Below are 24,358 nucleotides of genomic sequence, written 5' to 3' on the forward strand. Positions count from 1 at the left end.
TTGCTTTTAATTTCTTATTTCCAGAATCTGTCGTATTATGAAATTCTAGCATATTATGAATTTCATATGCTTAGTCTTTCGCCTGTCTTTGTTTTTTAATTGTAAATTGACAATTTATAATTGTATAAATTTGTGGGGTACAGAATGGTGTTGCGTTTTATTAGTACAATGTGGAATAAGTTAGTTGACTTACATGTCACCTTAAATACATAACATTTTGTGGTGAAAGCATGAGAATTTTACTCTGTTAGCAACTTTAAAATGTATAATACTGTTATTTCTCTTCAGATCATGTGGCTCTTTCTCCTTTTTCACCTGTCTTTGATTTGATGCTCAGAATATGTTCCTTCTGGTGCCAGGTTGACAGCTAAGTTTCCCAAGGGTATGCCAGCTTTCTTTAGGAGTTTTCTTCTTCTCATTCCTACCATGATATGAGAATTGACTAAGCTGGTTTCCTCCTATTTGTTGTATACATTACTAGTAACCATTACTTATAATTCTTTTAGATGATGCTAGCATCATTTTTACTGGTAAGGCAATCAAAGCTTATAGACATGAATTCACTTGCCCTAGATCACAAAGCTAGTAAGTGGTAGATAACAGGCTTTAAGTACTGTCTGTTCAGTGCCAAAGTTTACACTCTACACTGTTGTTTTTTAGACGGACGGATGCTATGTCTCCCAGGCTGGAGTGAAGTGGCAGTATCTCGGCTCACTGCAGCCTCCACCTCCCAGGTTCAAGTGATTCTCCTGTCTCAGCCTTCCGAGTAACTGGGACTACAGGTGCCTGCCACCTTGCCTGGCTAATGTTTGTATTTTTAATAGAGACTAGGTTTCACCATGTTTGTCAGGCTGGTCTGACCTCAAGTGATCCACCTGCCTCGCCCTCCCAAAGTGTCAGGATTACAGGCATAAGCCACCGTGTCCAGCCCACTCTTTCAACTTTATCACACTAACAACCTCCCATAGCGGCTAGAATACTAGTAAAAGAAGTTGAAATGGGCACATATAAATGTCTGATTATAGCCAGATACCTTTGTTAATAGTGTAGATCAGCTTCCCAGCATTTCTTGTTTTTGTTCATGCATGTTGTAAAATGTATATAAAATATGAGCTGATGTTCTGTAAGAAACTTAAACCACTCTGGTTATGCCATAGTTCCTGGCGAAACCCATTGCCTCAGAGGTAGCATAATTATCATGGCTTTTTTTTTTTTTTGTAATAGGAATTTTGAAGGTGTGTCCTTTGGAATGTTTTTCTTATTTAAAGTGTATATAGAGTCAGTTGTAATGTATCCTTTTGAAATACTTTGGTGTCAGTGTTATTGAGAGGTGATACATAAAGAACAAAACTATATACATCCATTTAATTTCTTAAGTGCTTTAGACTTTAAACTGTAGAATTCTCTGCTATTCATTATTACATTAGCATTTTGGGGGAACTATAATGTAGAATTTAATTTTTTCTCAATGTCACCACTTCTGAGTAAAATCATACCTAAAGTTCTATAATTTTTTTCTCTTTTGTACTTCTGAACACAGCTTTATAAACATTTGAAGGTCAGCATTTCAAAAAAAATCACTTAAATATTGTTTTCATACATTATTCAGTACAGAAATTATAAAGTTCCCAAGTTTGAATCTTTGCCTTTTTGAGTATCTCACTTCTGTACTTACCCCACCCGACTATACCCCGCATTTCCTGCAGGATGTTTGAAACCATATATAATGTCTCCCAGGACTGAGATTTTGCTCAGGTACCTGAAATGGAACAGATGCTGCTGTGCTCTTCATAGCAGAGAATGGTGCTGTACCAGCCAAAACACCTCACTGGAGCATCACCCCAAGCAGCAGAATGACTGTGATGACTGGCAGAGGGAAATTGTACTGTAGTGGAATCGATAGCTTTTCTCATCTGCTGAGGTCCATCCACAAGTCCTGGCAGCAGCCCTTTCACAAATGGCCCAAATATTTTTCTTTAGGGACGTCACTTACATGTAACAAAATTTATTCAAAGAGACTGTTCTGAGTGAGTGAATAAATCTGGCAAAAATCTGTTCTTAAAGCAAGGTTTCCCCCAGTTCATGGTTCCCACCTAATATTATTTTGACAGTAGTTTTTAAAAAACTTTCAAGATGACAAATTTTTATAATTATGAAAACTTAAAAAGCCTCTTTATTCCAGACATTTAACTTTTTTAATAGAATTGGCAATATTCCGTATACACGGTTTTGTGCTCCCATTTTTTATTGATTATAATATTATATTCAACTAATATGTTGTATAATGTATATATTCATACTATGTATTTATTAATCCTCAAAAGCATTTCTTCTAAGGCATGCATTATATAGCTATGCCATAATTTATTTGCATATTTTAAAAAAGATTCTTTTGGATACTTTTGTAAAGGACATTAATTTCTTTATTATCATCAATTATATTCAGTGATGTTTTTGAGTGAATGGGAGAATAAAGGCTTTTATTTTTCCTACAAGGCTAAACCTTTTGATGGAAATACTTATGTATAGGATATAACTTGGTATCTGTCTAGATTGGTTCTGTTCTAATCTGTGTTGTCATCTTAAAAGGTTAGTATTTACGGCATTCATTTTAAGAAATTTTCTGAATGGCTGCTGCGGGGTTCTGTCCTGCAGATCCTGACCCAGTGACTGATGAATAAAGTACACTGACACACAGATATTCTGCTTTGCCAGTTCTACAGAGTGTATGGCCACTTAGTCACAGCCGTGGTCCTGACCAGCCAGTGAGACTCACATTTATTTAGTAAAGATTAATTGACAAAGGCTTGAGTCAACACTACTAGAGGGTAATTGACATTGTGGACTTCCAGAGTATAAAGGAATTAAGCACCCACGGTAGAACAAAGGTTATTGTTAAGACCACATGAGTAAACAAATGAGTTAGATAAATGCCTTACATTCCTTTGTTTCTACTCTAATTTATTTAACTAAAGGTAAGGGGACTTGGCTGCCTTCAGCCAGATTTATTACCGAAGTTATGTAAACTCTCAGGGCTTCCGAGAGCGTTTGTGGCAATTATAACTAAAATTTTTTCCACCAGCCTGACTGAACGCCCACAGACCTTTGCAGAGATTATGTTGGAGGCCTAGAGAGGAAGGATCATCATGTACTGAATACTAGGTTGCACATACCAGCAAATAGCAACTTTTGGCTATCTCATATAACTTGTTGGAAAACCCTGACATTTAACTGATCTTGTACTCATCTTACAGATTGAGAAACAGATTTAGAATCATCATGCAACCAAGACCATATAGCCTGCATGAATGAAGCATTATTTTAATTTATTCTGATAGGTTGGAGCAGAGCTCTACACTTTTAAAACCATGCTTATCTTAGAATAATTTGGTGACACTTGGACTAATGTTTTCAAATATATATTTTCTAGTGTGACTTTTTACTTTATGTAAAAGTCATTTTCCTTTTTGTATGAAAAGTAATACAAATTAATGTGTGTACAAAGCAACCAAAAATAAATAACATTAAAATAAATACTGTATGTTTACACAGTTGCTAACAACATCTCCCCAGTGTGACCCTTCCTCACCTTAGGAAGTTTTATTAATCTGCTGGAATACTGCAAATTAGTGTAAGTAGAAAACTTTTGGAGATTCTCTGAATGTCTTAAGATACTCTTTCAGCAAGCCTAACTTTCTTATTAGAACCAGAAAGTTTTTAGTATTTCCTGTGCTTCAAATTAATGGGGCCTCCCCTTCTCGTACCATGTCCTGTGGGATTGAGTCTCTTCCAGGCAGACCTCTCTGACTGTTGGGGAATCATTGGGTGAACATCAGAGGTGATACTGATTGTCTAGTTAATGATCAATGACAAGACAAAATCTAGCTATCCTTTTGAGGTGTTTGAAAAGCAGAATTGTTCATGGTCCTGAGGAGTGGACAGTGTGATTTGAATGGCAAACAGAGAGAATAGCTTTGGAGACGCATTTGAGACACCTTGGAAAGGCTGAGAAGGGAGGGTTGTAAGCAGGCAGTGAATGGCTAATTACTGTGATTTTACCTATAGGTAATTGTAGAAGCGGAAGTTGTGGCCAGTTTCTTAATACCTAGCCGGCACACATATAAATCAGATATTTATGTTTTGACCCGTGTTTCTTCTTGAGGAGTATTCTTAGGCCCTGTTTGCAGAGCTATTTCTACTATCTTTGTCCAGGAGTTTTTAATTCTGTCAGAAATAATTCACAGTAAGAGGCAATGATTGGTTTCCTGGGTCTAAGTGAGAATGAATACTTTTCATACTACTATAAAAAAACAGTTTCAGTCTATTGTGTATATGATCCAGGAGTTTCGTCTATAGGCAAGTTCATTTATAAAATGAAACAATTTATAAAATTTTTTTTTTATTGACATGGTGATTAAAAAATTTGAAAACAGCTATTGAAGGTATTGTTGGCAAGGTGGCAGTATTTTCAACACATTTCTTCAGTACATTTATCCAAGTTAGTATCTGGTTTTCCCATTTCCACCTCACAGTAGTGTTTGTTGAGGGGCTAGCCCTCTTCCATAGGTTGGTCCTTTTAGCTACTGCTTATGTTTCCTTATTTAGGACAAAGTTCCTCATACCTTGGTGCCTGGTATACTGGGCTTCTGTAAATTTAGAAAGGCTTACATAGATTTGAGGAACTGCTTTGTATTTAGGCTCATGATTTTCTTGACGGCATGTTACCTGCTACAAGGAATGACAGTGTTTTTGTAAAAATCTTAATCTAGGAGTATGGGTTTCCACCATGAGGTGAGAGGCTCACTGACTGAGGAAGAAAAAAATTAAGTGCTCTTGGTATAAAATCTTTTTTTTCTTTAATTTCTGGCAAACCTTGCAGACATTCATGAAAGAACCTAGAGAGAAAATGAGGCCCTTTTGCTGTGTTGACTCTTGTTTTCTTTTTGCTTAAGTATTTCAAGTTGATTAAGGCAAGTTGTTTATGAAGTTACTGCTTGGTTTTAAGAGCGAAGCTAGGTCTTTTTAAGGCTTGTATTGTTTAGCAGTGACTCTTTGATACTAACACTTTTAGAAAAATGTGCACATGTATATGCCAGTGATTCTCAGTCTTTTTGGTCTCAGGAAGCCTTATGTTCTTAACTCTTCTGAGGACCCGAAAAAAGATTCTTTTATTTCCTTTTTTGTGGGTTTATTTTATTGATACTTACTTACTGGAAATCACACCAGGGAAAATTTAAATTATATTAATTCATTTAAAAGTAGCAATAAAAACTAAATTTACTTAAATAGCTACATTTATTTTCATAAAAAATAATGATTTTCCCAAACCATAAAAAATAATTAGAAACATCAGCAAGGCGGTTGAATAGGACTTCACAGCGCTTGTCCCCTGGCAGAAACATCAATTTAACAACTATCAATGCTCAAAAATGCCTTCAAAAGACATACGGGAACCAGAGAAGAGATGATGGCACCTGAGTATAGCACATAAATGAAAAAAGATGCATTGAAGAGATGGGAAGGACAGTTTTGCATTACCTGTATTACCGCGCCCCTAACCCCAGGCAGTACAGTGAGGAGAGCGATAGGGATACCTGTGTGGGAAGGAGAGTGTTGTGAGAACCAGATTTTGCCTCAGACCCCAATCTAAGGTCTGTTGCAGTGAAACCCAGCACCACACAGTCCCATAACCCTAGATTCCTGGCTGGTACCTGCAGACTGAGCCTCCATGATTGCTCCAGTGTCAGGCCATCTCTCAGCCTCAAGACTAGCTCAAGTGTCAGGTCAGTACCCACATCCTTAGATTCTAGATCAGCACCCACGAAGCCAGCCTCCAAACCTGCCTCAACAGTAACCAGCATTTACAGTCCCAGACTCCAGGCCTACTCCAGAGCCAAGACAACCCCCACAGACTCAGGCTCCAAGCTGTTCCCCTGGTCTAGGATGTAGTCCAGCACTTGTGGACCTGGTTTTCATGCCTGCCCTAGTGAACCCAGGGTACAGGTCTACCACAGAAGACTCTGGCATTGGGCCAACTCCCACAGACCAAGCATCCAGGAACATCCCTGTGGATCCAGTTGACAGGACCACGCCAGTGGAACATTGGTGCCAAGCTGGCCCCCATGAACCCAAGATCCTGGCCTAACTCAGTAGTCCCAAGCTCCAGTTCTTACATGGTGGACTTAGGCCCCAGATAAACCCCATGAACTCAGGTGCCAGGCCAGCTCACATACTGATGCAGACATAAGGCTGGAGGATTCCAGGAGCAAGCCTACCCTTGGACCATGCCAGATGGCCTGCCTAGAAAATCTGGATGGGCTGACTGGTGAAGGGTTTTCCAAGCCAAAGCCAATCTACAAAGACTGGGATAAGTCACTGCTTCTTCAAATGCATAGATACCAACTCATGGTCACAAGAATCATGAATAATCAGGGAAACATGACACCACTGAGGGAACAAAATAAAACCTGAGTAACCAACAGTAAAGAAATATGGATTTACAAACTGCCTAAAAGCAATTCAAAATAATAATTTTAAAGAAGCTTAATGAGCTGCAAGTGAATACAGATAGACAACTAAATGAAATCAGGAAGATAATGCACAAACAAGTTGAGAATTTGAACAAAGAGATAGAAGCCATAAAAGAGAACCAAACATATTCTGGAGATAAAGAACACAATAACTGAACTGAAAAATTCCAAGAGGGCTTCAACAGTGGTCTCAAGTCAAAGAATCAGTGAACTTGAAGACAGGTCACTTGAAATTAACCAGAGAAAGAGAAAGAAAAAGTAATGACAAAGAATGAAGAAACTTGGTATGATTTCAGTGTGTTCTCTCTAATAAAATTCATGTTGAAATCTAATACCCATTGTGGTGGCATTAAGTAGTGCAACCTTCTGTTGAACACCTGCAGAATACACATTCTTCTCAAGCATACATGGGACATTCTTCAGGATAGATCATATGTTAGGCCACAAAACACATTTTACTAAATGCTAGAAGACTGACATTATACCAGGTGTATTTTCTGACCACAATGCTATGAAATTGGAAGCCAATAACAAGGAATTTTGGAAAATTCACAAATACATGGAAATTAAGAATATGCTCCTGTGAATAATCAATGAGTCAAGGAAGAAATTTAAAGGGAAATTTAAAAACATCTTTACACAAATGGAAGGGGAAACACAACATAAGAAAAGTTACAAAATGCAGCAAAAAGCATTTGAAGAAGGAAGTTTTTAGCAATAAATGCATACACCAAAAAAGAAGGATTTCAACCTAATATTACACCACAAGGAATTAGAAAAAGAAAAACAAACTAAGCCCAAAGAAAGTAGAAGGATGGAAATAATAGAGATCAGAGCAGAAATAAATGAAATAGAGAATAGAAAAACAGTACAAAGGTCCAATAGATACCTTTTCTGGAAATATAAAATTGACAAACTTTTAGTTAGATTAAGGAAAAAAGAAGACTAAAAATCAGAAATGAAAGACATTACAACTGATACCACAGAAATACAGAGGATCATATTAATAAAAGACTAAACAATTATAACAATACTTTGGATAATCGAGAATCAGCGCATAAATTCTTAAGACACAAATCATCTACCAACACTAAATCCTGAAGAAATAGGAAATCTGAACAGACCAGAAATGAATAAGGAGTTGGAATCAGGAAACTCTTCTATAAAGAAAAGCCCCAAACCTGATTACTGCCAAGTTCTACCAAACACTTAAAGAACTAAAACCAGTCCTTCTCAAATCCTTCCCAAATATCGAAAACGAAGGAATAGTTCCAAATTCATGTTGTGAGGCCAGCAGTACCCTAATGCCAAATCCAGACAGGGGCTCCGCAAGAAAAGGATGAAGGCCAAAAACCCCATGATCATCTCAATCGTTGTAGAAAACCATTTGATAAAATTTAACATTCTATTGTGATATAAAATAATTAGCAAATTAAGTATAAAAGGAACATACTTTAACACAATGAAAGCCAAGTACAACAAGCCCACAGCTAACATCATTATTGATGAAAAATGGAAATTTTCTTCTAAGATCAGGAACATAACAAGAATTCCCACTCTTGCCACTTCCATTAAACATGATACTGGAAGTTTAGCCAGACCAGTTAGGCAAGATAAAGAAATAAAAGACATCTAGTTAGCAAAGGAATAAGCTAAATTGTATCTTTTTGCAGATGATATGATCTTATATATAGAAAACCCCAAAGATGCCACCAAAAAACTGTAAGAACTAATAAATCAGGAAAGTTGTAGGATACAGAGTCAACATAGAAAAACCAATATCATATCCATATACTTACAGTGACTTCTCTGAAAAATAAATAAAGAAAATAATTCTACTTACAGTAGCATCAAAAAAATAAATTCCTTAATGAATTTAACTTTTAAGTTCATGGGTACATGTGCAGGTTTGTTACGTAGGTAAACTTGTGTCATGGAGTTTTTTGGTACAGATTGTTTCATCACCTTGGTATTAAACCTAATATCCATTATCCATTATTTTTCCTGACTTTCTCCCTTCTCCAACCTTTCACCCTCTGAAAGGTCCCTGTGTGTGTTGTTCTGCTTGTGTGCCCATGTGTTCTCATCATTTAGCTTTCACTTATAAGTGAGAACATGCAGTGTTTGGTTTTTTGTTTCTGTTAGTTTGCTAAGGGTAATGGCCTCCAGCTCCATCATGTTCCCACAAAGGAAATGATCTCCTTTTTTATGGCTGCTTAATATTCCATGGTATATAGGTACCACATTTTCTTTATCCAGTCTATCACTGCTGGGTATTTAGGTGGATTCCGTGTCTTTGCTCTTGTGAATAGTGCTGCTATGAACGTATGTGTGTATGGGTCTTTATAATGCACTTTATGTGGTTTTTATTGCTTTGGGTGTATACCCAGTAATGGGATTGCTGAGTTGAATGGGATTTCTGTTTTTAACTCTTTGAGGAATCACTACACTGTCTTCCATAATGGTTGAACTAATTTATACTCCCACCAACAGTGTATAAGTGTTTCTGTTTCTCTACAACCTTGCTCTCATCTGTTATTTTTTGACTTTTTAATAACAACCATTCTGACTGGTGTGAGATGGTATCTCATTGTAGTTTTGATTTGCATTTCTCTAATGATCAGTGATGTTGAGCTTTTTTTCGTATGCTTGTTGGCCGTATGTATGTCTTCTTTTGGAAAGTGTCTGTTCATGTAATTTGTCTAGTTTTTAATGGGGTTGTTTTTCTTCTTGTAAATTTGATTAAGTTCCCTTTATATGCTGAATATTAGACCTTTGTCAAATGCATAGTTTGCAAAAATCTTCTCCCATTCTGTAGTTTGTCTTTTCACCCTATTGATAGTTTCCTTTGCTGTGCAGATGCTTTTTAGTTTAATTATATCCCGTTTGTCAATTTTTGCTTTTGTTGCAATTGTACTCCAAAAGCACAGGCAACAAAAGCAAAAATATATACACGGGATTTTGTCAAACAGGCTTCTGCAAAGGAAAAGAAGAAAGAACAGAGTAAAGAAACAACCTACAGAATGTGGGAAATTATTTTGCAAACCATATCTCTGATAAGTTGTCAATATCCCAATATTGACATTATATAAGGATATATAATATCCTTATGTATATATCCCAATATATAAGGAACTTAAACAGCTAAATAGCAAGAAAACAATTAACTGGATTAAAACTGGGCAAAGGACCTGAATAGATGTTTCTCAGCAGAAGACATATGGATGGCCAACAGTTATATGAAAAACACCCCACATCACAGCTCATTAGGAAAGTGCAAGTGAAATCCTCACTTCTTATCCCTGTTAGAATGGCTATTATCAAAAAGACAACAAGTGTTGGTTAGGATGTAGAGAAATGGGAACCTTTGTACAATGTTGGTGGGAATGTAAATTAGTACAGCCATTATGGGTAAGAGTACGAAGATTCCTGAACAAAATTAAAAATAGGTTTACCTTTTGATCCAGAAATCCCCATCTGGGTATGTCCAAAGGATGTAGGAGAAATGAAATCCGTATGTCAAAGAGATATCTGCACTTACATGTGCAGTCAGCATTATTCACAATAAGTACAATATGAAATAAATCTGAAGTATCCATCAATCAAGGAATGGATAAGGAAAATATGGTATGTGTACACAGTCCAATACTGTTCAACCTTATAAAAGAAGGAAATCCTGACATTTGCTACTCCATGAATGAAACTGGTGGACATTATGTTAAGTGAATTGAGCCAGGAACAGAAAGACAGATACCACATGATCTCACTTATATGTGGGATCTAAAAACATCAAACTTCTAAAAGCAGAGATTAGGATGCTAGTTACCAGGGGCTGCAGGATTGGGAGATGTTATATTTTTTTCAAATGTCTTTAGTATTGGATTTAATAAAAGACAGCTGCATTCTTTTATTTGCTTCTGCATTCAATCTCTTGCACTATGTTGTTTTGGTTGAAGAATATGATGAAAATTTCGGCTTCCCCCAGATAATGTGGTTGGAAAGGGGGCAAGCAGTATTTTAATAACCTTTCTAGATAGTTAAGGGGACGTTCTTCTTTGACTCTTTATCAAAACCTGACAAACAGTAGTTTAGTTTCAGTGTGGAACCTAAAATCATATCAGTGAATTTTTTGTACTCTATTAAGCTGAAAGTTCATTGGTGTGTCTTGCATTTTAAGTGGCTTTTTAATCCATGCATGATTTTTGTTACTATGCGTTAGCAAACAAAGATGTGAGTTATCCAGATCTTTTAGATGTTGATGCATCTGTTTATGTGATATAAAAAATTACATTCATTATTATTATCACTTCCACCAGAGACAGATTTAAGCATTTGGAATCTGTTGAGCTTACAGTAATGGATACAAATTTTCCAGAAATTTTAATTGTGACTTATAAGCTTGATTTTTATCATTGTTGACAAATAACTCTAGTTGTTTTTTAAAAAATTGACAGGTTTTTTTTGTTTATTTTCAAGAGAATTCCTGCCAGCCACCCAAGTCTGAATGACCGTAGTTTGTCTGCTAATAATTTTTTTCATGGAAAAAGTGGCATTCCATGAAAATGGCAGGCAATTCAATCCGCAGTTCAATTAATTGCACAAGGGCTTTTCTAAAGACTACTCTTGAACTTCAGTGTGTACAGAAATACTTTATGCATACATTCCTTTTTTTCCACAGATTTAATAAAATTGATGCCTCCCCCCCATCAAAGGCATTACTAAGAGAAACTGCTTTTTTGTTACCTCTGTAAGTATGAGGTAGTCAATATAATGATTCCTTTGGTACCACTTGATTCATGCTGAGGCACCAACAATTTTACTCTCTACTGCTTTTGTATCACTGTTACAAATCTCAACTGGGTAACATAGTCAAATAACGTGTGTTATTATGAAAGTAGTTTTGACTATACAGATGCCATGCAACAGGATTGTGCATCCCCTGGAGGTCACAGATCATGTTTTGAGAACGGCGGTTATCTTTCAATTCCAGTTGACTCCTTGAACATCACTGGTTTGAATTGTTTGGGTCTACTTACATGCAATTTTTTTTCAATAAGTACATTAGAACATTTCTCATAGACTTGGAACAATTTGAAAAAACTCACAAATGAATCATATAGCCTAGAAATATTTAAAAAATAAAGAAAAAAGTAGGTCATGAATGCATAAAATATATGCAGATACAAGACTGTTTTATCGTTTACTACTATGAACATAAATCTATTATAAAAAGTTAAAATTTATCACAACATATGCACACAAACACGGATGTAACCAAATATAAAGGTGCAGTATTAAATCATAAATGCATAAAATTAGCTGTAGTATATCCTGTGCTATAATAATTTTTTAGCCGTCTCCTTTTGCTATTATGGTGAGGCCAAGTGCTGCGAGAAACAGTTTACATTTAGAGTCAGATTACTTTATTGCAAATATAGGCAAAGATTCTTATCTTTTGTTTTGTTTTCAAATACTCTACCCATGGGTGAATACCAAGTGTTTTCCATTGTAAAAATAATAAGAACAACAACCATGATAACATGATTATTATAATAATGCCACCCTTTGTGCTACAGTTGGCATTTGACATATTTTGAGTTATTTTCAGCCTCATTCAGTCCTTCCCATTTTGCCATCAGTGCAAATCTAATTTGACTTTTTCTGAAACAGGTAAGTCAACATGGCAAGGGCTGGAACACACTCACTCACCAGTGCTTTGTACTTAAGCACATTGCTCTACAGTATTCATTTATCGGACTATGAAAGCTACTCATGCAGATGTTTAGAATGTGTCACAGCCCTAGACACTGGGTGCAGCTTTTATTCTGGCCACTTGCTCTGATGTACTGCCCTCTGCTATAGGCATGAAGAGTTTTTTGCTAACATGTTGTGTCTTTCTGTATTTTTCTGGTGCTCTGTAAGATTTTATAAAGTGCTATTCTTGTGGAGTAAAGAAATATACATTTTAGGCCAGGCTCGGTGGCTCATGCCTGTAATCCCAGCACTTTGGCAGGCTGAGGTGGGTGGATCACCTGAGGTCAGGAGTTCTAGATCAGCCTGGCCAATGTGGTGAAACTCCATCTCTAGTAAAAATACAAAAACAATTAGCCAGGTGTGGTGGTGGGCGCCTGTAATCCTAACTACTCGGAAGGCTGAAGCAGTAGAGTGGCTTGAACCCCGGAGGCAGCGGTTGCAGTGAGCTGAGATTGCACCATTGTACTCCAGCCTAGGCATGAAGAGCAAAGCTCCATCTTAAAAAAAAGAAAGAAAGAAAGAAAAAGAAAAAAGAAATATACATTTAAAAGACTTGACCCTCTAGGGGTATTTTATGGAACAAATGAGAAGATCTGACTAGGGATTTTCTTTTATATCTGTGTAATGCCAGTATATTGCTTGGCACTTTATAGCTGCTCTGTAAAAATGTTAATTGTAATAAATTCTTGAACCCAGGAGTTAATTCAGTGAAGTTCAATTAAACTTTTATTGAGCCGTGTACTATGTTAGATGAAGAAAGTAAAAATTGGCAAAGTAGTTTCTGGATTGTGAATTACTCTGATAACTAGAAGATAATCTCATACACACAAACCTATTTTAGTATTGGAGCTTTTACCGTAGCAGTAGAGACACGGAAGGGGTAATGTGGGAAGGAGGGAACAGTGTAATTATTTTTGGTAGGGATGGGGAGGGTCACAAAACGAGGGTGGTTGTCTGGCCATGAGATCTGATCTAGGCTTTGAGGCTTGAGGAGGATTATAAGGCAACTTCCCTTATTCTGGCTCTCTCAGGATGTATTTGAAAGACAAAATAGGTTTGGTTTCTGGCCTTAATATCACAGATTCTGTGGAATGTTTGCTTCTTTTGTACTCAGGGTGATTGTTTTCCCTGGTTCCCATGCTCACGATATTTTCCTGCCTTCTCCCTTAAGAATTGCCTGAGGTTCTGTCCATTGAGGAGGAAGTGGAAGAAACAGAGTCTTGGGCGAAACCTCTCATCCACCTTTGGCAGACGAAGTCCCCTAACTTCGCAGCTGAACAAGAGTATAATGCAACAGTGGCCAGGATGAAGCCACACTGTGCCATCTGCACTCTGCTCATGCCATACCATAAGGTAAAGGGGGGCTGCTGTCACAGTTGCCTTCTTTGCTCTGCTTTCTGTGTGACCACATACCACAAGATCACTGTAAATTGTTGTGGGCTTCCTTTGCACATAAGAAGGAAGACATCCTTAGGTAGCTGATGGCTTTCATAGAACCACAAACACTTTCTACTTTCCACATTCTCCTTGGGAGACACTTTTCTGAAAATACTTTATCTTTTTCTTTTGAGATAGGGTCGTGCTCTGTTGCCCAGGCTGAAGTGCAGTGGCATAATCATGACTCCACGTAGGCTTGTACTCTGGCTCAAGCGATCCTTCTGCCTCAGCTTCCACAGTAGCTAGGACTATAGGTGTGAGCCACCATACCTGCCTAATGTTTTAAATTTATTTTTTAATTTTTCTGGCGACTTGGTCTTACTGTTTTGCCTAGGCTAGTCTTGAGCTCCTGGCCTCAAGCGATCCTTCCACTTTGGTCTCCCAAATCTTTTCTGAGTGTCTTATTTTATTTCATGGGAGGGGGGTTACTTTCAACTTTTCTACCTCTTTTACCAAGAAACACAACTTAAAGCTTACAAATAGTAGAAGCTTTCAAAGATAGAACTTTAAGTGTATCTCTGTTTTTTTTGGTTGTTGTTTGAAAATGTCATTCTCAAATAATAGAAATGTCAGCCCTAGGTCCAAATTTTAAGTGTCTCTTCACCTTCCCATGTGGAACATGCAAAAGACACAGCCAAGACTCACTACAAACTAAATTTGCCCGTTCATCCTCATCAGCTGGCTGTGCTTGATGTTGTTTTCAGCATCATTCCATAGATATTATACTGATAGCACCTCAGCTAATGGAGGGTCACAGTCCTCAGCACTCAAACAGTTGAAATGATCTTTAGGAATCTTGTAAGGGTGGAACTATGTGGTTCATTTTAAGGTACAATATATTATGAAGTATATTGACATGAACATTATGTTTTGGGTTATATTTTTATTTATAGAAACAAATATTTTATTCAAGATTATGTCTGTCTTAGAGTTCCTTATAAAAATAAACTGTTCTGTTCAGACATTTCAGAGCAAGAAAATGTGTGGTATCTCACATTTTCAGACCTTTGTAACAGAGGAAATAATTTATTCCCTTCATGTTTTTTAATGTGGCACTGGTGAGTGATAAACATTATTTTTCTCTTCCTTTAGTCATTAAATTTCTGGGTTTTAACTACTTATTGATTCTTATTTCTACATTATAATCTGTATATGTCTCAATAATGAAAAAATTCAAACTAAAATCGTAAGATTTGTGGAGATTTAATATAAAATAATACAGTATAAAACATAAAATAATATAAAATCTGTGAGGTAATTCATTACTTCTACTTTCAAGTAAATACTAAATGTACTAAATGTTTTTTCTATCTTTTGGTGTGAGGTAATAGTTTTGTTTGATACATTATTCTTTCTTATTTAGTGACATGTGCCAGTTCTCTCTCTCTTGCTTTCAAATACTGTGATGAGGCAAAAATTCTTAAAGCCTCTCCTAATACTGCTGCACAGATTAAAACTGGGTCTTTGTACACTCCTTCAAGTGTAGCAAAATATGATTCTTCAGTAAATGAAAACAGATCTCTTAACCCTAGTGCATATGAAGAAGCAAAAGAATTGATGCTTTCCATGAACTAATTTTGGGAAGACACAATTTGAGTAGCTAGTCACTTTCTTGTATGAACAGACATGATAGAATATTGTCCTGTTCCTGCAGATTAGCTTTTGGGTGGGAGTCTGAGGTGGAATGTTGATTTAAAAAAAAAAAAAAAAACCAAAAAACTAGTAGTTTGATCAAGGAGAACAACAGGAAGAACAAAAGTTAGAAGTTAGTGTCTGGAACAGGAGTTAGTGGATTTGAGTGACTAGAATGATGAGCTCTTTTCCATGTTTTTCACTCATGTGGAAACGTTGTGTTTTTCAGCCAGATAGCAGCAATGAAGAAAATGATGCTAGATGGGAGACAAAATTAGATGAAGTCATTACGTTGGAAGGAAAGACTAAGCCCCTTATACCAGAGATGTGTTTTATTTATAGTGAAGAAAATATAGAATATTCTCCACCCAATGCCTTCCTTGAAGAGGATGGAACAAGTCTTCTGATTTCCTGTGCAAAGTGCTGCGTACGGGTTCATGCAAGTAAATGGATCTATAATTCATCAATCACTGGCTTTTCAGCATTTCACATCATCTTTATTTCTCACGTTTTTGGAACCTGTCAGATCTGTTGCATGGACTATTGGCATTCTTCATGGTTATAACATTCTTTTTCACATTTCTTCTAGTAAAAGTATGAGTTAGTATATTCATCTTTTTTTCACCACTTTCATGTAGTATCAGTGGAGAGCAGGTCTGGGTTTTTTTTTTTGTTGGTTTGTTCGTTTGGGGTCCAGGTGAGGAGTTATCATGGGGTTCCTTTCACATACTTGAATTTTACTTACTTTAAGATCTAGTTTATAAAAACTTAATTTGAAAGTCTGATATTGTTGAAGACTGTTTTTCTTTGTGACTTTTAAAAGAGAAATGGATGTTCCTTTGGTTATTCTCAGAATTGTTGTATTGAGTTAACTTTTTATCATTCGTAAGGGTGGAAATCTCTATTGCTTTCCAGGGGAGAACAGTCATTACAGTTGTTTTACCCCTGGACTGAGATAGTCTCCACAGCTATCTCAATTTATTATTTTTAACAGTTGGATAAGTGGTAAACATTTATTGATCTGCCATGTAAATCCTATGAAATATGTAAAAGGGATCTCATATGCTACAACTGTATTTTAAGGCATTTTAATATTCCAGATCTTACCAAATCACATATTCTAGTAACTCACTTAGGTATGGCCTGTCCTCTGTCAATGTAGTTTGAATGGTTTATAATATAGATATTATCTTCTGTATTTACCTCAGAGTAATAATTGCTTTATATTAGGGTTGAAACGACTTCATCATTTATCATTTATTGATTGATTAGATACTATCTACTTAAAGGATTTAAATAGTATCTGCTTGAAATATAATAATAGCCATCTTGTTTTCGTATTGAAGGCAATTTGGAACACACACACATGCATATACACACCTTACATTGTTATGTGTATACAATAGGTAAAGCACCAGGACACAAAATAATTGGGATATAATCTGATTCCTGAATGTAGCAGCTATGCAGTGTAACCATACTATTTTATACACATATGCTTTAACTCATTATTTCATGGACATGGTTAACTATGATAGATTTTTTTCTCGGGAAATTACATTTTTGTTTTTTGTTTCCATCTCAAATGTTATAGAAATTTTCAAAAATTACTCATTAAATCTTAACCCTCCTATAAGGAGGGGGTTTTAATATCAGAAATATTAAAAATTATTTAAATATTTCAAAATTCTCTTATCTCTAGAAGTCAGAGTGACATGTGTTCCTTGATGCCATGTAATTGCTATGTATATTTGCATAATCAGCCATCACCTTAGTTATTTTGGGTCAGGCATGAGCTGAATAGACAAATTGAATTGAAAATATTCCTTCATTGCTAACTCTGAATTTGCAACATTTGCCTTATCATTGAGGTTGAAGGTAGTTAGACTTAATTTTTGAAGTAATTTTAAATTACTTCAAAATTTAAATTAATTTAATAATATTAGGTCACAGTATATTTATTGTATTATTTTTAACATTTCCTTAAACTTTGCCCCGTGGATTGCAACTAATTTTGAGATGTTTGTGCGTGAACAAATTAGTAGACTTGACATTTTAAAATTTTATTACCCATTCAAGATGTTCCATAAGTATTTTCTATAACTATTGTGTTAGTTATCAATAAGACTCACATTCACCTTGCTTATGTTTTGTTCTATACAGTGAGAATCAAGACAGTATGGTAGGCTAGTGTTCCATTTTTATTTATTTCAGTACTGAGATCTGCAATATTTTAAAGGTGAAAAAGACCTAATGCATGGATACATACTATTATTTTATAGGTTGTTATGGTATTCCTTCTCATGAGATCTGTGATGGATGGCTGTGTGCCCGGTGCAAAAGAAATGCGTGGACAGCAGTAAGTGGCTTATTTTAGTATTGCTTAATCTTTCTTCCCACCCCACCCATGGTGGTCACATTTGAGTCTAATGAAAAGATAAGATTGTTCAGGTGCTTATAGATGCAATTCCACACTTCCTTGTGTTTCTAGTCTTCCCTCTCAAAAGCATCTTACCTGGTGGTTCTATATCCATTGTAGAAATATTAGGTAAATTTCTTTTCTTTTCTGTTTTTTTTTGAGATTTAGTCTCACTCTTGTCACCCAGGCTGGAGCACAGTGGCGAGATGTTGACTCACTACAAGCTCCGCCTTCCAGGTTCACACCATTCTCCTGCCTCAGCCTCCCAAGTAGCTGAGACTACAGGCACCCGCCACCACACCTGGCTAATTTTTTGTATTTTTAGTAGAGATAGGGTTTCAATGTGTTAACCAGGATGTTTTTGATCTCCTGACCTCATGATCTGCTTGCCTCGGCCTCCCAAAATGCTGGGATTACAGAAGGGAGCCACCACTCCTGGTCCTTTTTTTTTTTTTTTTTTTGAGATGGAGTCTCGCTCTGTTGCCCAGGCTGGAGTGCAGTGGCGTGATATCAGCTCATTGCAACCTCCGCCTCCCAGGTTAAGCAATTCTCCTGCCTCAGCCTCCTGAGTATCTGGGACTACAGGCACCTGCCACCATGCCTTGCTAATTTTTGTATTTTTAATAGAGACAGAGTTTCACCTTGTTGGTCAGGCTGGTCTTGAACTCCTGACCTCAGGTGATCCACCTGCCTCGGCCTCCCAAAATGCTAGGATTGCAGCCGTGAGACACCGTGCCCAACTATTAGGTAAATTTCTGGTGTCAGTCCTCTACTTAGGAACCTGCAGGGACTGTCAGTTTATCGTGTCCACATTTACGTTTTCAAGGCTTCAGAATTTTGCTTCATTTTCTTGTCCGTCCCTATTTTGCAATACTTGAAAAGTATTTCAAGTAACAAGGTAGGGGATCCTCAGTGACCCCTGAAGAAACCATGTTCATATCCAACATTTATTTTTCTTTTTTTGAGACAGGGTCTCACTCTGTCATCCAGACTGGAGTGCAGTGGTGCAATTATGGCTCACCGCAGTCTTGAACTCCTGGGCTCAAGTGATCTTCCCACCTCAGCCTCCTGGGTAGCTGGGACTACAGGCATGCGCCACCATGCCTGGCTAATTTTTTAATTCTTTTGTAGAGACAAGGTCCCACTATGTTGCCCAGGCTGTTCTCAAACTCCTGGGCTCAAGTGAGCCTCTCACTTTGGCCTCCTGAAGTGCTGGGGTTATAGGCATCAGCCACTGGGCCTGATGTCATATCCAACTTTTCAACTAGCATAAGGTCTTTCCCCACTTACTCATCCTTACATTTATACCTTAGTACATTCTAGAATTTCTGGTCTGTACTAGGCATTGCTGTGAATTTCAGACAGAACACTTAATAACAAATGATCCCCCATTTAGAGACAAAGAATTGACTTGACCTAAATTGTTTTTCCTAAAGACCTTGTTAAAAATTTACCTTACTACTTTCCTGCAGATTTTTGGGGGCAGAAGAAAATAATAATAATAATAATAATATAAAAATTTAGCTTACTTCGAATCTTTGATTTTCATTCCAACAATCTATGTCAACTTTGTTACCGTTTAATTAAGTTTTACCTTAATTTTTCTTAAAAATTGTCTTTCAAAAGGAATCAGAACATTCTTGAAAGTGAAGAACAATCAGACCTCAGCAGTGTATCCCTCACTCATGATCTCAGAGCAGGTGCTCAGCTTGATGATTTCAGCTGTAATAGCAGCATTTACTTTATTCCTCAATGATCTCTAATGACAGAGAATTACACTTCCTTGCAACTGAAGTTAAAAACCTGAATGACAATATAAAGAATACGCCTTACATGATGAAAATTTTTGTCATGACTGTGTATATTTAGTTCTCAGTAAGTCTGAGAGGGGTGTCTTTCTGGATGATTTTATTGCTGGCATTCACTTTGGGGAGTGAAAGAAGAGAGAAAAATATGGACACTCTTTATGGTCTGAATAATCTGGTATATTTTAATGTTAGAGGTTTTATCTCCCATTTAAGAAGTCACTGCATCAGTGGGCCCAGAAAACATTTTGGTCCATTTATGCATTGCTTAATGATAGGGATAGATTCTGAGTAATGCATCATTGGGCAGTTTTGTCATTGTGTGAACATAATACAGTGTACTGACACAAACGTGGACGGTATAGCCTGCTACACACCTAGGCTATACAATGTAGCCTATTGCTACTACTGTCCTGAGTAGTGTAGGCAATTGTAACACAGTGGTAAGTATTTGTGTACCTAAACATAGAAAAGGCACAAAAGAAAAACAGCCTTACAATCTTATGGGACTACTGTCATGTATGCAGTCCATCTTTGACCAAAATGTGTTTATGTGACACATGACCGTATTTTCCTTTCATGTGATTATTATGTTAATAAATGTAAGACATATTTAACACAACCAGGAAGTCCTGCTTCTAATCTTGACTATATAAATATATCAAGCTCTTATTTATTATATAGGTCCTATTCCTAGTACATGAGCCACCATAAAGTATTGCAGAATCAGTTTGGCCAGTGATGTTCTCTCCTTTGCCCTGAATCATAAATTTAGAAATTAGAGATTATGTGATCAGCTCACCAAAGCATTAAGAGTTCTCTGTTCCATCCACAGTTACTGCCTGGCTCCTGTGCTCACACACTGAGCAGTCCTGTTGTCCAAGGTACCATTGTCCTTTGCATGGCAGACCCAGGGCCAGGTCTAGGCCACTCACCCTGATTCTAAAGCTGTTCTGATTGATTATGCTGTTTTCATGTAGCATGTTTCATACAGAAAATACTACGATTAATCACTCTTTGGAATAGATTTAAAGCATCTTTCTATTAATTTTAACTCCTTGTCCCCTCAAAAAATACAATCTTGCCATTTTTATTTTAATATTGAAACTATGTAAATCTCTATCAATTTACAGTTGAACTGGGAACTCTTGAATATAACATTACAATGATTTTTAGACCTACATAATTTATTTCTACCTGTAAATGATCTGAATTCACAGTGGATTCCAGTTGTTTTTTCAGCGTATCCATTTGAGTGTACTTTTTCTATGAAGCTCCATTCCTATTTCTGTTGAAAAATAGTTGAATGAAGTTTAAGTATTGTAGAAGAGTAACTGACAGTATTGGTATTCTGACTTTAACCCTCTGATTTAGTGTGGCAGTGAGTGTTGCAATATTAATTTTTACTAAACACTTAAGTATGATTTCTTTAAATTTTATGGCTGCAATGATTGCATTTTAGAAGTATCCTTAAAACTGACTTTTTCAGCAATCAATCTCGTATCTTCAGTTTTATACTCCAGAGGAGCCCTAGCCTCCTTGTAAATAAAGGGCTCTAAAGGAGCTCATGGAAATCAAATAGTGCAGCTGAAGCCAGATGATATTTCATTGGTGGCCTGTAGTTCACTAACTGTCATTCCTAGTTTCCTGGAATTTTTTTAAAGAAACCTGCCTTGTGAAGGTAAGGTTGTTCATCAAGAATGTAAAATATTCCTATAGGATATTTAGTTTGAGACACATGATTATACAACAAATGTAATTGTTCTGTTGGTGTTTTCTTTTATGGTAAGTGCTGTTGAACACCTCGTGTTCATTTTTTATGAGGTATATGAGAATTGTATGTGGTGGTTCTATTTTTTAAAGATTCTTTTTAAAAAGACTGTAAGAGTACTATATCATAGAGTTAATATTTTAGAATCAAAGACATCTTATTATTTCACCCATTCCCATACATAAATAAATAAATTCATGTTAAAATGTAGTAATTTTTTCAGCTTCAGCCTGAGCAAAAAAGAAAGTGGAGGGTGTATGCATGGCTGGAGTCAGTAATCATAGATCAGCTCTCTTTTTATTTTCCAATTCTAAAGACTAGATGTCACTCTGGGCTCAAATTAGGAAGACAGAGATCATAGTGACGTAGGCTCGATCTTTATCTGTGACTTTCTGTGTCCTCACCATTTCTAAAGATTAGCTTCAGACCTCACTCTGATTCATTGTGCTCCCATTTTCTTACTTTTCCATTCACGTCCATTAAAATAAAAACCAAAATGTATATTGCAGCTTCAATTGCATATGCTTGAGGAGAGATTAGTTACAATTTTTTTTATTGTACCCTAATTTGGATTCTAAGATTATGGCTGTATGCCCAACCTCAACTGAAATGAAATGATACAAAGAACACACGTAGCTGTCTATCCTTGGATACAGTTTATATATTTCATGATTCTAATTATATGTCATCTCTTTGAGTCCCTGCCTTATCCTATTTCGGTATTACCCAAATAAATAGACACAACTATCTGACAGCTATAGCGTTTGACTTACGGCTTGTAAACCAGCTTTATTATTTCATTTTCAGCTTTGTTGGATTGAAACCCTTTTTGGTCTATTTATATCATTCTTTTTGGAGCAAATTTTCCTCCTTTTTTGTATAATCATTTTAGAGCACATTCCAAACATTACCAAATCCAAATTTTAGGTATCAAAAGTCAATACTCCGATATTAGTATCTGCGTCTCATTATTTTGACTTTTCATATACATCTCACTACTTTGTAAAAAATATTTTTATTTGTAATTTTTTTGGGTATGTCATAAGTATATATATTTATGTGTTACATGAGATACTTTGATACAGGCATGCAATACATAATAACCACATCAGGTTAAATGGGGTATACGTCATTTCAAGCATTTATGCTTTGTGTTACAAACAATCCAGTTGTACTCATTGCGTTACTTTAAAATGTACAATTAAATTGTTTTTGACTGTAGTTACCTTGTTGTGTAGCAAATACTAAGTGTTTTCATTTTGTGGGGTTTTTTTTTTTTTTCTTTTTTGTACCCATTAACCATTTCCATTTCCCCCATCCCCACTACCCTTGCTAGCCTCTGGTAACCATCCTCCTAGTCTCTAGCTTCATGTGTTCAGTTAGTTTTTTCTAATTTTGTGAAGAATGTCAATGGTTGAGCACCTTTTCATATACCTGTTTGTCATATATATATATGTGTGTGTGTGTATGTGTGTGTGTGTATATATATATATATTTTTTTGAGACAGAGTCTTGCTCTATGGCCTAGGCTGCAGTGTAGTGGTACAATCCCGGCTCACTGCAACCTCTGCCTCCCGGGTTCCAGCAATTCTCCTGCATCAGCCTCCTGGGTAGCTGGGATTACAGTTGCATGCCACCACGCCCAGCTAATTTTTGTATTTTTAGTAGAGATGGGGTTTCACCATGTTGGCCAGGCTGGTCTCGAACTCCTGACCTCAGGTGATCTGCCTTCCTCCGCCTCCCAAAGTGCTGGTATTACAGGCATGAACCACCATGCCCGGCTGGTCATTCATATATTTTCTTTTGAGAAATGTCAATTCAGATCTTTTGCCCATTTTAAAAATCAGATTATTAGATATCTTTCCTATAGTGTTTGAGCTCCTTTTATATTCTAGTTATTACTCCTTTGTCAGATGGGTTGTTTGCAAATATTTTCTCTCTTTCTGTGGGTTGTCTTTTCACTTTGTGTTTTTCTTTGCTATGCAGACGCTTTTAAGCTTGATGTGATCCCATTTATCCATTTTTACTTTGTTGCCTGTGTTTGTGGGGTATTACTCAAGAAATTTTTGCCCAGACCAGTATTCCGGAGAGTTTCCCCAAATTTTTCTGTTAGTAGTTTCATAGTTTGAAATCTTAGATTTAAGTCTGTAATCCATTTTGATTTGATTTTTGTATATGGGAAGAGATGGGGTCAAGTTTCATTCATTTGCATATAAATATCTAGTTTTCCCAGCATCATTTATTGAAGAGACTGTCCTTTTCCCAATGTGTATTCTTGTCATCTTTGTTGAAAATGAGTTTACTATAGATGTATGGATTTACCTCTGGATTCTCTATTCTCTTCCACTGATCTAAGTGTCTATTTTTGTGCCATTACCGTATCATTTTGGTTATTACAGCTCTGTATTATAATTTCAAGTTAGGTAATATGATTCTTTCATTTTGTTCTTTTTGCTTAGGATAGTTTTGCCTGTTCTAGGTCTTTTGTGATTCCATATAAATTTTAGGATTTTTTTTTTCTTTTTCTGAGAAGAATGTCTTTAGTATTTTGATAGGGATTATATTGAATCTTTAGATAGCTTTGGGTGGTATGGACATTTTAACAGTATTGATTCTTCCAGTTCATGAACATGGATTATCTTTCCATTTTTTGTTTCCTCTTCAATTTTTTGCATCAGTGTTTTATAGTTTTCATTGTAGAGATCTTTCACTTCTCTGGTCAAGTTAAATCCTAGATATTTACTTTTCTTTGTAGCTACTGTCAATAGGATTAGTATCTTGATTTCTTTTTTAGATTGTTCACTGTCGGTGTATAGAAATGCTCTGATTTTTATATGTTGATTTTTCTGCACCTTTACTGAATTTATCAGTTCTAATAGTTTTTCGGAGTCTTCAAGTTTTTTCAAGTGCAAGATTATATCATCTGCAAACAAGTAATTTGAATTCTTCCTTTCCAATTTGCAAACGCTTTATTTCTTTTCTTTCTTTCTTTCTTTTTTTTTTTTTTTTT

General features: G+C 36.2%; 1 protein-coding gene across 5 annotated transcripts in view; it reads left to right on the forward strand.

The window, feature by feature from the left end:
• The window catches only part of KDM4C (lysine (K)-specific demethylase 4C), a 443,327-nt gene that overhangs the window by 267,635 nt on the left and 151,334 nt on the right, over positions 1-24,358 (forward strand). For all 5 annotated transcript variants that reach the window (XM_011969889.1, XM_011969890.1, XM_011969891.1 and 2 more), the window contains exons 13-15: positions 13,456-13,637; positions 15,583-15,796; positions 17,636-17,712. In XM_011969889.1, the coding sequence (XP_011825279.1) occupies positions 13,456-13,637; positions 15,583-15,796; positions 17,636-17,712 (473 nt within the window). The remainder of the gene's footprint in view (positions 1-13,455; positions 13,638-15,582; positions 15,797-17,635; positions 17,713-24,358) is intronic.

The sequence above is a fragment of the Mandrillus leucophaeus genome, unplaced genomic scaffold (assembly GCF_000951045.1).
Source record: "Mandrillus leucophaeus isolate KB7577 unplaced genomic scaffold, Mleu.le_1.0 Scaffold92, whole genome shotgun sequence".
NCBI classification, from domain to species: domain Eukaryota; kingdom Metazoa; phylum Chordata; class Mammalia; order Primates; family Cercopithecidae; genus Mandrillus; species Mandrillus leucophaeus.